The sequence below is a fragment of the Egretta garzetta genome, unplaced genomic scaffold, assembly GCF_000687185.1.
Source record: "Egretta garzetta isolate BGI_Z169 unplaced genomic scaffold, ASM68718v1 scaffold158, whole genome shotgun sequence".
Classification (NCBI taxonomy): Eukaryota; Metazoa; Chordata; class Aves; order Pelecaniformes; family Ardeidae; genus Egretta; species Egretta garzetta.
In genome coordinates this window covers 322,093-335,396 of record NW_009260430.1, presented here as the reverse complement: position 1 = coordinate 335,396, position 13,304 = coordinate 322,093, and the positions used below count along the sequence as shown (strand labels likewise).

The following is a 13,304-nucleotide window of genomic DNA, read 5'->3' as shown; positions in this document are numbered from 1 at the left end:
AGCGGTGAAATGATGAAATGGGAACAGCACGCTAAAATCAGGGGAAAAGAAACAGTTGCAAGAAAGTTTAGGAAACTGTTGTTTCCCCAAACCTTTCTGCGAGGCATCTGAAGTCTAAACACACTGAAATACTCCCAAAAGTGGTAGGCAGGTTGGGAGATGTTAATGAGTCCCAGAAGCGAGCAAGCCCTGCTGGAGGGAGGGAGGGATCTGTGCGTAACCGCGCTCCCCCTTGCTTCCTGCCGGCTGCTATTCAAAGGGCTATCGCTTTATCGCTTCCTCTTTAACCTTCAGCCTGAAGGAAAAGACAAGCAATGAGAGATACGGGCTCCTTCTCGGGGGGGATGTTGAAGGCCAGCCAGAAAAAACCACCACCAAAAAACCCTACAAACCCCCCACATCTCTCTCCGAACTGTTGCAGCACCTGGTTGCCATCCATTCGCCATCAGTGTGAGGAGGAAGACCACAGCACTAGAACTGTCGTACCTGCATTTTACAGAGCCTATTTTCCACGCCCAGCCTCAACCCACTGTGTCCCACGGGGAAACTCATGCCCACCCCCGACACCCACAAAGGCAGCTGTGTTCCTCTTCTAAAGCAGTTTTCTGGAAGCTGTTCTGAAATGATTTTCTAGGGGATGCTGTCAGAGGTGGTTTTATTTCTTGCTGCTAACAGCCTTCTGAACCGCCTGCCCCCAGATTTCCTTAATTATCAGGCAAGCCAGCACTGCAATAGCTCTGGAAACAAACGGAACCCTGTATGGGAGCCCCCAGAACTTGACAGCAGAATCACGTTAAATCTTTTCAGTTGGAAACATTTCTTATCAAAATAGGAAATATAATGTTTATCTCTTCGTCACGTGTGCCGACAACAGAGGCGCACTTCCATCGCCTCTCACTTCCATCACCTCTCTGCAGGCTTGTTGACAACACCACAGCATTTAAAGGCCAAATCCCAGGCTTCCAGTTTCTAAACTTAGATGGGAGATGAGGGACACATGCATTTATCCATCCTCCTCACAGTATTTTCTCCAGGTACAAAGAGTCATCCCAAGATGCCATCCAGATTCTCTGGAATACAAATAACCCCCCATTTGCCTAATAAGGGCTGCTTCCACATCAAGAGGAGATTTAATCCACCACCACGGCTCTGGATTCAGATCAAAGCATTGGATAGAGAAGACAGAATATAAAGGAAGGGTTTAAAAAAAACCCAAACCCACCATTCCAAGATGAATAATTCCAGGGGGAAGAGACAAAGGAATACACAACACCAATTCCTCAAACCTCCCTGAATGCGTCTCAAGTACAAGATGAAGAGTCAATCAACGTGGCAGCTGGACAGACAGATGCTCATATGTCTTAACAGCAGGATTTTAATAATTAACTCAGACTGGGGGGTTGCGGGAGGGGCTGTGTTTCACACTTGAGTAGACAGGGAGAAGCTTAACGTGTTATTTCAAGCACAGCCTAGAAACTTCAGAGAGAGCTCCCAACAATTCACCCAACCAAACGGCCAGATGGACAAAGAGAAAGGAGGGAGAGGGAACAGGAGCAGACCAGAGGAGGAAGAACAGCAATCTGGAAATGCGGCTGTGAGCCCCGCCGCGGAGCGGAGGTACGGCGCTCGGAGCGGCTGCGGCTCCCCCAGATGCTGCAAGTGCGCTCAGAGCAGGAGCGGAGCAAGGCAGCGCTGCCAAAAGCCGTTCGCAGGCACGGCACCATCTCGCTGCCAGCACCGAGAAGCAACCCCCCGAATCCAGATTGCCGTGGCTCTGGTCTGCTCGTTGGCAAAAGCGCTTGCAGGAAAGCTGGCATAGGCTGCCCGCTTAGGGAAGCCCTTGCGGCAGCAAGGGAGGTGCTTTCTTAGACACTTAACGCTGATCCGTTTGTGTCTGGCCACATAACGAAGTTCTGCCGTGCCAAATTTCACACCCTTATTCCTACTAAGAAAAGACTGCAAGATTAAAAAAAAAATGATAGGATAGAAATTTAGAAATCAGGCCAGTTTAGCTCTTTCAAGAAGTAGATAACAGATTCATAGAATCATAGAATCATAGAATCATAGAATCATAGAATCATAGAATCATAGAATGTTTTGGGTTGGAAGGGACCCCTAGAGGTCATCTAGTCCAACCCCCCTGCAGTGAGCAGGAAAGAGCATTTTCCTTTTGGAAAAAAAAATAACTTGGGGTAGTTACAACCCACAGGTAGGAGGTCGATGGTTAGTAAGGAGTTACAACCACCCCAAGCAGTGGCCAGCACAGCCGTTCTCAGGGTTTCCGTGGCCAGGAGAGAGCAAGCATTGCTGGAGGAAGAGCACTGTAGGAAATGATGTGAAAGGCAGGGGGAAAGGGAGGGTGAGAAGCAGTGGGCTGACAACCCCACGGAGGACAGAGTCAGTGGAGACTCGATTGCTTGGGAAAGGTAAAGCAAACAGCCAGCCCCCAAACTGCAGTTCAACAGCCACACACCCACCAGCTCATATTCTACTGATGACACCGAGTTTAAATCTAAGAGACAGTCTCTTAACCCCTTTGCCAAATTACAGGCTTACGTGGGACCTCACCCCACAGCCCTGCTGCCCCTAGTTTTGGTTCTTTAGATCAGCTGGGCACCCAAAGCAAGGGGGGCACAAGAGCAAGTGCCCATGCTCAGCTCAGCCCTGCACCGCACAGCCCGTCCCTGCTCACATCCTGCGCTCCCTCGCCACCGTGAAATCACATCTAGGCACCGGAGCACCACAAATCATTTGCAAGAAGCGCACATACCCATCTCCTCACCTTTGCAATTCTTCAGGCTTTTCCTAAACTTGTTACAGCAGAAAACACTTGGATCCTTTCCCCCCCTTTCTCACCCCACCTGAGTTATCACCCGTCTCAGCTGCACTGGACTGTCATTACCAGCCACCAAGTTAACAAACTCCGTTCTTTCTAGCTCCCTGCCCGTTCTGCATTTTGTCATGATAAATCAGCCAGCTGCTGACAGTTCCCCCTGGCAGGCTGCCCGTCTCAGGAACACAGAAGGGCCAGCACAGCGCCGGCAGAACACAACTCCCCTGCTCCCCCAGCTCTCTCCCACGGGCTCACCAGGAATCACGGAGGAAACAGCACCTGAAGAGCTTCCCTGGAGCTGTCAGCCCCTTAAGGGACTTGCATGGGAGCACAGCCCTGCCTGAAACACTCCCCAGCTTATTCCTGCTTAGCCTAGCAGTTAATGAGTTAGTGTTTACCTGACCAGCTCCACCAGCCTCACTCCACCAAAGCTGCTCTTCTGATATTTGCAATCTCCCTGCTTACTGCCAGGCTAATTGCAAGCTTTGGCTTGGGCTTCTTATTAGGAACTAAAGGGCAGCTTCTTCCCAAGGCCCCCAGGGCACACAGAGGTACCCGCTCCTCTGCCATAAACCCCCTTGCCCCTCCAAGAGCCTGCTCAACACACCTCCATCCAAGCCAGGCATCTTTCTGGGGTCTGATCCCAAGCCTGCAGAGATCAATAAGGCTCTGCAGGTGTCAGCTGCCTTTGGATCTGGTTTCTAGAGATGCAGGGGGAGAGCAATGCTGCTCTTCAGTCCAACCTGCAGGGCACCGTACTGTCCTACAGAAGCCTCATTTCCCGTTTCAAGAGTACCTTGTGCTCTCCTGTGGAAGCGAGGGGTTTGTTTTGCCTACAAAGACCCAAATAACTTCACTTCAAGGGGAGGAGGAGGAAAGAAGGCAGCATCGTGAGTTTTTCCTGGGGGTATTTAAAAGGCGGGCAGACAAGGTGCTTAGGGACAGGGGTTAGTGGTGGGATGGCAGGGTTAGGGTAACAGTTGGACTTCATGATCTTAAAGGTCTTTCCCAACCTAAATGATTTTATGATTCTTACCAGACAGCCTTTTTAAGTGAAAAAAACCTCATTAAAAACAGAGGCAAGGCTATAAAGGATTTTACCACCCAATGAGCACAAACACTCTCGGTTTTGCCACTTGCCACCAAACTAACAGCATTAATTCCTCCTTGCAGCTCTGGAGGGAAGTCCACCGAGTCAATAACAACTTATACTGCAGCCCAATCCTATAAAAAAGCCCCCGATCACAAGAATCACCCTGTAGGGGAAATTGAGGTTCTCCGCGTCCTGGCTGTGCTAAAGCGAGCCATAGCAGAGAGCAGGGTGAGCAGAGGAAGCTCCTCCGTAGTGGAGAAAGTGGAGTTTGCCGGGCTGTTGGAATTGCAGAACAGAACCCGACGCGTTGCAGGGCAGGTTGGGATTAGTAAGCACAAGTAATCAGCTGGCTGGAAGCAAACACTGGCTGTCAGAGAAGCTCTCAGAGCAGTTTATCAAGCCAATTATTTCCTGCGCTGAAGGGAGCGCTTAAATAGTTAAATAAAATGCTTCTTTTAGTTGGTGACGGCCAACAGCGAGATCATCTCAGGCTGAGCTTTCAGACCATGAGTAATCACTGTTTTGGGGAAGAACTCAGTCAAAGTTTCTGTGGATAATTGAGAAGGGAAATGGAGATTGAGGAATTAGGAAGCTACATTTTCTTATCTGCAAAGGATTTATGTTGTCACTCATGACTTGCTCTGCGCCTGATAAAAAAAAAAAAAAAAAAAGTAGCGCAGTTCCAATTATGTCTGCAACTTAGATGTATGACCTGGGAGCGCTCCGAAATGAACCTGTATCCTAGGATCACTCGGAGTCTGCTAAGCTCCAGCAACACTTAGTAATTCATCGCTTACAACCCAGGCTTAATTTAGGGCCTGCCTCCCATTTTTATTATTTCTGACCCAACCCTCATTAAGCAGACAGCAGTACTTGGCTTATCTAGCCTTCAAAGGGCTTCACACATTAACGCACAACACCCCTGGCCAAGAGCCATAAATAACTACCACTGTTTAAGAGGGAAGAACTGAGGCAGGAAGGCACAGCACCTCCGAGGCCACATCCAGAGGAGGTGCCCCAGCCTCCCCAGCATCCCTCTGCTTTGTTCTCTGCTCAGCAGGGAGAAGAGCCTCTCCCAAAAGGTGCAACGGGAAATATTTTGCCTGCTGTGGCAACAACCAGGTACCTACCCCTGCTGCTGAAGGGCACTAGGTCGTCAGCAGGACCGGGAGGCAAAAAAATATCAGGAACAGGTCAGGTATGGAGTTACAGCAAAGTCCTTGGGTCCAAGTCAGCCCAGCCAGACCCAGCCCCTGCTGCAGCTCTTCCCAGGACAGAGCAGGCTCTCTGCTGCAGGAGAGCTTCCCCTCCACATCTTGCACCTCCCTCCCAAGGTGTTATCAGATCACAAGAGGATCAGCTGTAATCCAGTTAGCTCACAGCCTGCCTCAGCCACCTCTGCTTGGTGGCTGGGAATTAGCCCTCAACCCCCAGCTCCCCTCAGGGCAGCTCTGCTGCCAGGCTCCCTCTCACCTTTAAAAAGCAAATACGCTTTACCTCCTGCAAGGGCAGGGCTGGTTCCAGCCACCGCCTGCACTCAGCAGCAAAAGACTCCAAAAATCAGTGCTAGCTGCCCATTTTTACCATTCCATAAGCGGTACTCCTCCAACCCCTCGTAAGGCAGCCCTCTCTGTAGGCAAGGGAGCAGAAGCTGCTCCCAGGCAGCCCCCGGCCACTCACCCTAACCCCCCCTCCCTTACCCCTTGGCTGAGCTCCATCCCGTGATGCAAAACCCCAGCACTCACCCACAAAGGTCCCACTCACCTTGGAGAGCCCTCCCACTTCTAAGTAAAAGCAGATGATGAAGATGTTCCAGGTGACCCAAATTGCAGTCCAGATGGCATACTGGAATGGAACAGGGGGAGAGAAAGAAGCGATAAACATTAGGAAGTCACTGGAATTAGTTTTTATATATCCATGTGCTGCAGCTGGGGGCAGTTAAATGCCCTGAGTCAGCCCTGAATCCTTTTCTCTCCCTCTGCTTGTTTCCCACGTGCAGATGCTCCCTTGCCTGATTAGAGACACAGGGGCAGAAGTTTGGAGGGAGCAGAAGAGCTTCTGCCGTGCCTTTCTCCAGCATCTCGTTCTCCCTGGCTGTTGTGCAGCATCTCCGTGTGACTTTGGTACCGGTAATGATTCTCTGATGCCTTCCAAGTGTGGAGTAAGTACGGTAAAAGTGCAGCACGCTGAACGATGTGTTCCTAAGCGCAGCACCTCCTGCTAAAATCATTTAGCACGCTCCTGTGTGATTTCCCAAGGGTTTTACTCAGCTCCTCATGGCTTGCCGTATCCCGCCAGGGCGGAGGCTGCAAAAAGCTTTGAATGGCTCTGACCAAAGCGAAGGTTACTTACCACCACTATGTAGCGAGGTCTATATTGAATGGTGCCAAAGAGGCCAAGGATAACGATGATGATGTGGAGGAAGTTGGCTAGGATAGGGGCCCACTGGTAGCCCAGGAAGTCGAACACTTGCCTCTCTAATGCAGCAAGCTGGAAGGGAGAAGGGAAAGGAGAGTTACAGCTTCTGGTCTCATGGTGTTCATTCTCAAGGCTTTGACACGCGCCCTGAGCAAATCACTGCAGCAGCTGAAGATGTTGCTCCATTCCCAAAGCAATTTACTGCCTGTGAACCAGGTCAGCAGGACAGAACGTGTGCCTACACCCCCCCACCTTCCACTTTGTACTCATCCCATCTCCTCCCATGGCTTAAGCTAACGCGGACCAGTGAGCTCCCGTGCCCATGTGGGGGCACGTCCTCTGCTCTGTGCACTTTGCCACGAGGAGGTGGCCCTGGCACAGGTGACGTCTGGTAACAGCTTAAACGGCTGCAGTAGGACTTTCGAGAGCCCATTTGTCAGAGCTTTTGGCATCACTCCATCATTCCTGACACCTCCCGTGTTTCTCTTCTCCAGCACACATCCATCAAAGCGAGAGAGGAGGAAACTCTCCCCTCCACCTTTGCCCCCCGCCCCGGAAAATGCTTCCACCCAGCAAAGAAATTCTGCAAACACATGGGTTTTCCAGGAGGACAGGCTGTGTTCCTCTCCCGCACTAACAACGTGGTTCAAGGCCAGCACTATGTTCTGGAAATAAAACTCCGTTACTGTTGAAGTGCTGGGCCTGATTTTCGAATCATATTTGCACACAGATGTGCTTTTCATCTGTGTATCAGCAACGACGGGTAAGATTTCAGTCTGTTTCATTGCCATAGCAGTACGCTGGGATTGCATTATTGCATTTCATATTTGTTTTCACCTAAATAAATAATTACAATTTACCATTGATCATAGAATCATAGAATGTTTGGGGTTGGAAGGGACCCCTAGAGGTCATCTAGATAGTTAATATTAATTTACTATTGATAGTTAATATTAATTTAACTACAAATTCGACATTAACCATGGATGATCCTAGCCCATGGTGTGTAATCAGCTATTTGACATCTTTTCCTGGCTTGGCTTCTAAATGGCAGCTGGGGGCCAAGCACTGGAGCTCAAATATCTCAAAGCGTTTAAGGATGTGAGTGGTTGCAGGTCCCGGTCAAGCTGCAGGATGAAGGAAGCCACATCTATCAATGACCATTTTTCCTCCTTCTTCCAGCATCGGTGGGGAAATCACCTTTGCATCCCTCCTGGGCTAGGAAGGCGTTGCAATTCTCAACACTACCTTGGACGTTCAACAAAAATCCCGTATTTCAAAGAAATCTGTAGCAGCCCTGACTAAGGGAGATCAATCAGCGTGATGATAAGCAGCTTTCCCTCCCTGACATCTCTTTTCACTGGCAAAGGGACACAGAGAGAGCGGGGAGGGAATGGAGATGGTCTCCAAAACTCCCTCTTTTGCAAAATAATTAGTCTTCCCTTTGAAGCAACGCACACTGCCCCGTTCCGATCCATGTGATCCACCTGGAAGCTGCTGTGAAGATGTTCTGGACGGCCATGTGCAGGGCTCCGGGGCTGGAACAGGGCAAATGCTGCTCGTTTCACCGTTCGGCCTGCTCTCCCCCCCGAGCACAGCAGATTTTCCGTATCTCATCAGAAACAGCAGCAATAGGTTAAACGCTTAATCTTTTAGGAGGGGATTAACGCACATAACCTTAACGCTATTTGGAAATTTTGAATCCTGACTGGTTGGCAATGGGTCACTTGACTGTGACCGCTTCATCCAATCAGGCATTTAATTGGCTTTGTGCGTCGCGTTAGCGCGGGAGTTTGTGCCGCGCAGAGCATCAATTAGCGGAGGGGACACGCTGGGGTGTGCTCCGCAGAGATAACGCCCTGCTCGGCTTCGCCTCTTGCCTCCAGGCCCTGGAAAGGGGATAAAGACAGAGCCTTCCCACCCATGCCTTCTGCCATGAGTTTTCCCACTCCAGAATCAGGGCGTCCATGCCTGGAAAAGTGTTTTCTTCTCATAAATGAGCATTTGCCATTAGGGCTGTATAAAAGGGGAGAGCTTGTCCTTCCACTGCTTCGTGATGTTCCCTGCCTTGTTTGGACCAGGGAAAACATCGGTCTGTGAAGTGAGAGGTGCCCGACCATCCTGGAGCTGGACCTGCTGATCTGCAGGGGCACAGCTCCTAGAGAGGTCTCTGGTCCCTGGCCACTCTGGATTTTCCCCCATGATCCTAGAAGTTAGCTTCATGTCATCCTTCCCTCTCCCTTACTCTGTCTGCCCTTGTCTCTGGGTTGTTCCTGTCCTGATTCACGTTCCTTTGCCACTTTCCCTGCATTTTCCCTGGGCTCCCTGGTTCCAGAAAGATGAGGAACTCCTACAAAGAGTCCAGAGGAGAGCAACTAGGATGATAAAGGGACTGGAGCATCTCCCCTAGGAGGAAAGGCTGGGAGAGCTGGGCTTGTTCAGCCTGAAGAAGAGAAGACTGAGAGGGGACCTCATCAACACATACAAATATCTTAAGGATGGAAGTCAAGAGGACGGAGCCAGACTCTTCTCAGTGGTGCCCAGCAACAGGACAAGGGGCAATGGGCACAAACTGAAGCAGAAGAGGTTTCAGTTGAATATGAGGAAAAACTTCTTTACTTTGGGGGTGACCAAGCCCTGGCCCAGGCTGCCCAGGGGGGCTGTGGAGTCTCCTTCTTGTGAGATATTCAAAGCCCGCCTGGACGAAATCCTGGGTAACATGCTCTGGGTGAGCCTGCTTTAGCAGGGGGTTGGACTGGGTGATCTCCCGAGGTCCCTTCCAACCCTTACCATTCTGTGATTCTGTGATTTTTTATTATGTTTTTGTGCCCCTGCAAGCTGCTGGCATGACTCGGCTGGTCCTGAGATCGGCTGTGCCTGCCTGCTGGTTCAGCTAAGGGGAGCGGGAGCTGGGCGGGTTCACGTCGGTGTGATGTGCCAGCTCAGGCAAGCTGTTCCCTCTTTTGTGAAAATAACAGCAATTTTCTGCAAGATGTGTGTTGATGGCAAGGACAACTGCTGCTGATGGAACTCTCGTGCTGTATTACTGACACGAAGGTAGCGAGTCTGTGCTGCAATCCAGCCGTTAGAAATGCAGCCTGAAGTTCCCCTGGCCTTGTCCCTCTTCCCCCAGGAACCTAGCAGAATTAAGAAAATATTTGCTAAAACCAAAGAGATAAGCAGCCATTTCACTCATTACACCACAGGGCTGTGCGCAAAGCCTACCCGTTAGATGCTGCTGAGATTTGCAGGTAAACAGGGCTGATGTTTGTGCTAAGCTGGCCTTGATTCGGGGATGGGATGGAAAGCGTGTTGTGGGACCCTTCCTTCAGTCTGGCTCAGAAATGGCAAGGTCGGGCTTTGCCCCTGCCTATGGGTACCGATACGTCTGCACCCTCATACCGAACCCCTCTCGGGTCCCTCTGGCTGAGCAGGGGAAATGCCGTCTTTCTCCGCTGCTGCCAAGTTTCTGCAGAGTAATAGCCTTGCCGGAGCGTGCTTTAGATGATTCACGCCATTCGATTGAGAAAGCCTATTATATTCCGGAGAGATTGGTTGTAAAGAGAAATTTCACAGATTGTGGCGCAGGTTTCAACCCATTCGAAGCTGACAGGACCTTTTCATCAGGGAGGACAAATTTGTCTTCTTTATGACTATTCTTATTAAAAATAGGATTCCTTCTGCTCCTTTTTGCTTCTCAAGCCCACAGAACATTTTTTTACTTTTCATTCTTTAAATGGGATGATTTGTTGCGGTACTAAAATTGGAATAGTTGGGGCAGACTTTTCTCTCCTGAAATAAACCACATTTCTGCTGATCCGAGCGGAAGCGGAATAGCAAATAACCGTGTGAAGCAATCGTTAGCCAGGCAAACAAAACAAGCCAGAGCTCTCTGTTGGGCTATCCTTCATTTATACAGCCGGGAAAGATAAGGAAGGCAGAGAAGACGTTCTGCAGTTTACAGAGAGTCCTATCACATAGCTCACAGCCAGCGAGCAGGGAAAGGCTTCGGGAGCCAGCCCGGCGGGGCACGCTCAAGGTCTTTACAGCATTAAAACTTTACGGGAGAGGGAAGCCGTACCTGAGCTGGAGCAGGGCATCGCCCGATGGAGCCTGCTGCAGCACAGCAAAATGCTCTTAGAAAACATCTCAAAATGTGGACCAGTTTCTCGTTGGGGGGTTCAAACCGTTCCAGTTTCCGATAGCTCTGGCAGGACAGTGCTGCTGGCAGATGTCGACGCCAGCAGGACACTGAGCTGATTCAACAGGGGCTGGGGGTTGTGTGGGTGTGCTTGTTTAAGTTCTGCTCCTTCAAATCTTTTCTATCCCCTCGTCTTTCTCTCCTGTTGCTCCTGTTGTGCTGATGAGCTGGAGAGTTCAATCTGTTCCCTTCGCGCCGAGGAAGAAGGGATGCTGATGAAGTTACCCGTCACTCTTTAACTCCCCATCCTTTACAGCCTACTATCAGAGCTGTGTTATCAGCTAGGTTTGCTCTTCTAAGTTTATTAAGCTTTTAAAGCCTTTAATCTGATTTGCTTTGGATCTGTGTCTTTTGTTGCGTTTCTGAAATCAGCTGGGACAACAAATATCACTCCCACGATGCTGATGTGGCTGGTAGAGATGCAGGAGAGAGGCTCAGAAAGCCCAGTGTCAGGTCCAGGTATGCAGGGCACGTCCGTACATACCCGCTCCTGCAAGCTAACCTGCTTTTACACTTCCCAAGTTCAGCTTGAATAAAAGGTTTCTTCTTAAAATCAAATGTTAGAAATAAATTTAAAAGGATGCAATAAATGAAGCAAATGGGAAAGGCTGATCGTACTGGGCCAGCCAGGACTGGCAGGGAGATACTCATGCAAAAAAGAAGAATGTTTTACCCAGAAATCTAGATGCTTTTCCACTTGGCCTGTAAAAAAGTGACTTGAAAGCAGTTTTGCTGCTACTTGTCTTTAACGGCCATAAGGACTCACAGACTGCTCCGACTCCTTCTCCAGCGGCGTACACGGCTTGGACCCTTGCGTGCGTATCTACAGCTTCAACACCGACAAACTTTGCAACTTCGACGCCTGTATTTACTTTCTTTCTAGCCTGAAGTGAGGAAGAGCCTCAGCTGCAGCCCTGGGTCTGCCCCACGCTCCTGCGATGCTCAGGGCTGCCTGGCTGATTCCCGGCGCCTTGATTCAGCAGTTGATTTCCTGCCAGCTGGCTTTGCTCTTTAAGAAGATGCTCTTTGTTTGTCTGCTGGGCAAACACCATCGGAGCGGCCAAGACTTTCACTGGAAAAGGTCACGGGTCTTTTCTTGAGGAAAAACTTGCATTGATTTCCTGAGATATTTTGGCTATGCAATGGCTGATGGCTTGAGTTCAGGGCAAAGTCATGGTACTGCTATCCCTAGGAGACATCCTATAAGGATGAAAATTTAAGTCCAGCTAGCTGAAACAGCAAGAAGAAATTAAAAAGTCCCAAATGTATAATCTAAAAATCCATCTATTCAGGTTTTGAACACAAATATCTTTATTTTTGGTTCTTTCAAACGGTTTAAGTTTGGCAATACTAAACACCTATCTATCTATCTATCTGCTCTGTTTATTGTAATTATTGGATCGGTATTATTGCTATTACTATGATATATTATATTGTTATACATAGTCTTTCTATACAATCGGTTTGTGTTTGTAAACGGTGAAACAATGCTAGATCTAAAGAGTCTTAAGCCCCAGCTGCAGCGTACTGAAACTATCAGCCGTGAGCAGAAGATTCCCTTCTGTGTGCCAGTGCTTATTCAAGGTGGAGAAGATTTTGTGGGCAGAAAAATTATTCAACAGTGAGCCTGCTTTTACTGCAGCGGCTGCATTTCTAAACAAATATTAATGGTTGTAATACCTGTTTAATTAAGTTTCTCTGAAAAAGCAGTTCACTGAGCCACTACTTCACATGCCCCAAACCGAGGGGCTGGTTTCTGCTAGGTGCTGCGTCCTTGTCTCTTCTAAAGGCAGCCTCTCACGTGCTAACGCACGCTGCATTCATGAAATCTCATTTTTCTTCAGTAAGTGTTGTCAAGGAAACCTTCCTGGGGGCCTTGTGATCCACAGCTCCGTTCCCGGCATCCCTCGCTGAACCACAGAGGTCAAGAGACTAATTGCGCGGGAGGTCTCTGTTTGCCACTTTGTCTCTCAGGCATCTTTGGCCACTCTGGCCACTGGACACAATAAGCCCCATTCTCTGCTCTGTTTGGTCCGTTTTCTGCCCAGAAGCTGCTGAAACCCCTTCTATTCACACAGAGTTCAAGAGGCCTCCAATAGCAGACCTCATAGCTTTAAATCATTCCTGTTTCAGAAGCAAACTCCGGTCGCTGCAATGGCCTGGAAGACCGATGTGCTCTGGATTCTCCCTTCCCTGCATCAGTTTGCATGTTGGCAACGATGCTCTTGGGTGCGCCGCTGCTTTGACCTTGATCCCTACGCTTTCTGCTGCCGATGCCTTTCAGAAACATCCTAGCTGCAAAGTTAAGTCATTAGTCAGTCCCACATGCCCAAATGCTGCTTAGCATTCCAGGAAAGGCACAACGCTTGCTAAACATAAGGGACGAGACTGGCCCTGAAGCGGAGCAGAAGCCTGTTTGTTTGTGTCTGGAGTTGCGGCTCCAGCTTCCGAAGGACGGAGGTTCCCTGGTGCATCCCATGCAGCCACCAGCCTTGCTCGGCTGAAGGCACGGGCTGTGCACAAGCCTTCATGCACACAAACCTCTTCAACCTTTTTTTTTCTCCCAAATGTTGGGTTGGGCCACGTAGCAGGCAAACCAGCAGGGATATGTGAAGGGAGAGAGAAGGCGCTGGGGTGTACGGCGGTAGCTGGCAGTGCTTCTTCTAGCAAGACTCTGTAGTCCGTGGTCCTTACCTAAGGGCACATCCCCAGGTGCAGCACGAGTGTGGCAGCCCCAGTCCTGCTCCACAAGCCTCTAA

General features: G+C 49.7%; 1 protein-coding gene across 1 annotated transcript in view; it reads right to left on the bottom strand.

Annotated features, from left to right (window-relative positions):
* NKAIN4 (sodium/potassium transporting ATPase interacting 4) overlaps positions 1-8,102 on the bottom strand; it is a 22,867-nt gene extending 14,765 nt beyond the window's left edge. Inside the window, exons 1-3 of the mRNA XM_035899293.1 lie at positions 8,022-8,102; positions 6,279-6,416; positions 5,691-5,771 (exon numbers count right to left, since the gene is read on the bottom strand). Coding sequence (XP_035755186.1) covers positions 5,691-5,771; positions 6,279-6,416; positions 8,022-8,102 — 300 coding nt within the window. The remainder of the gene's footprint in view (positions 1-5,690; positions 5,772-6,278; positions 6,417-8,021) is intronic.
* Between the last annotated feature and the right edge of the window lie 5,202 nt (positions 8,103-13,304).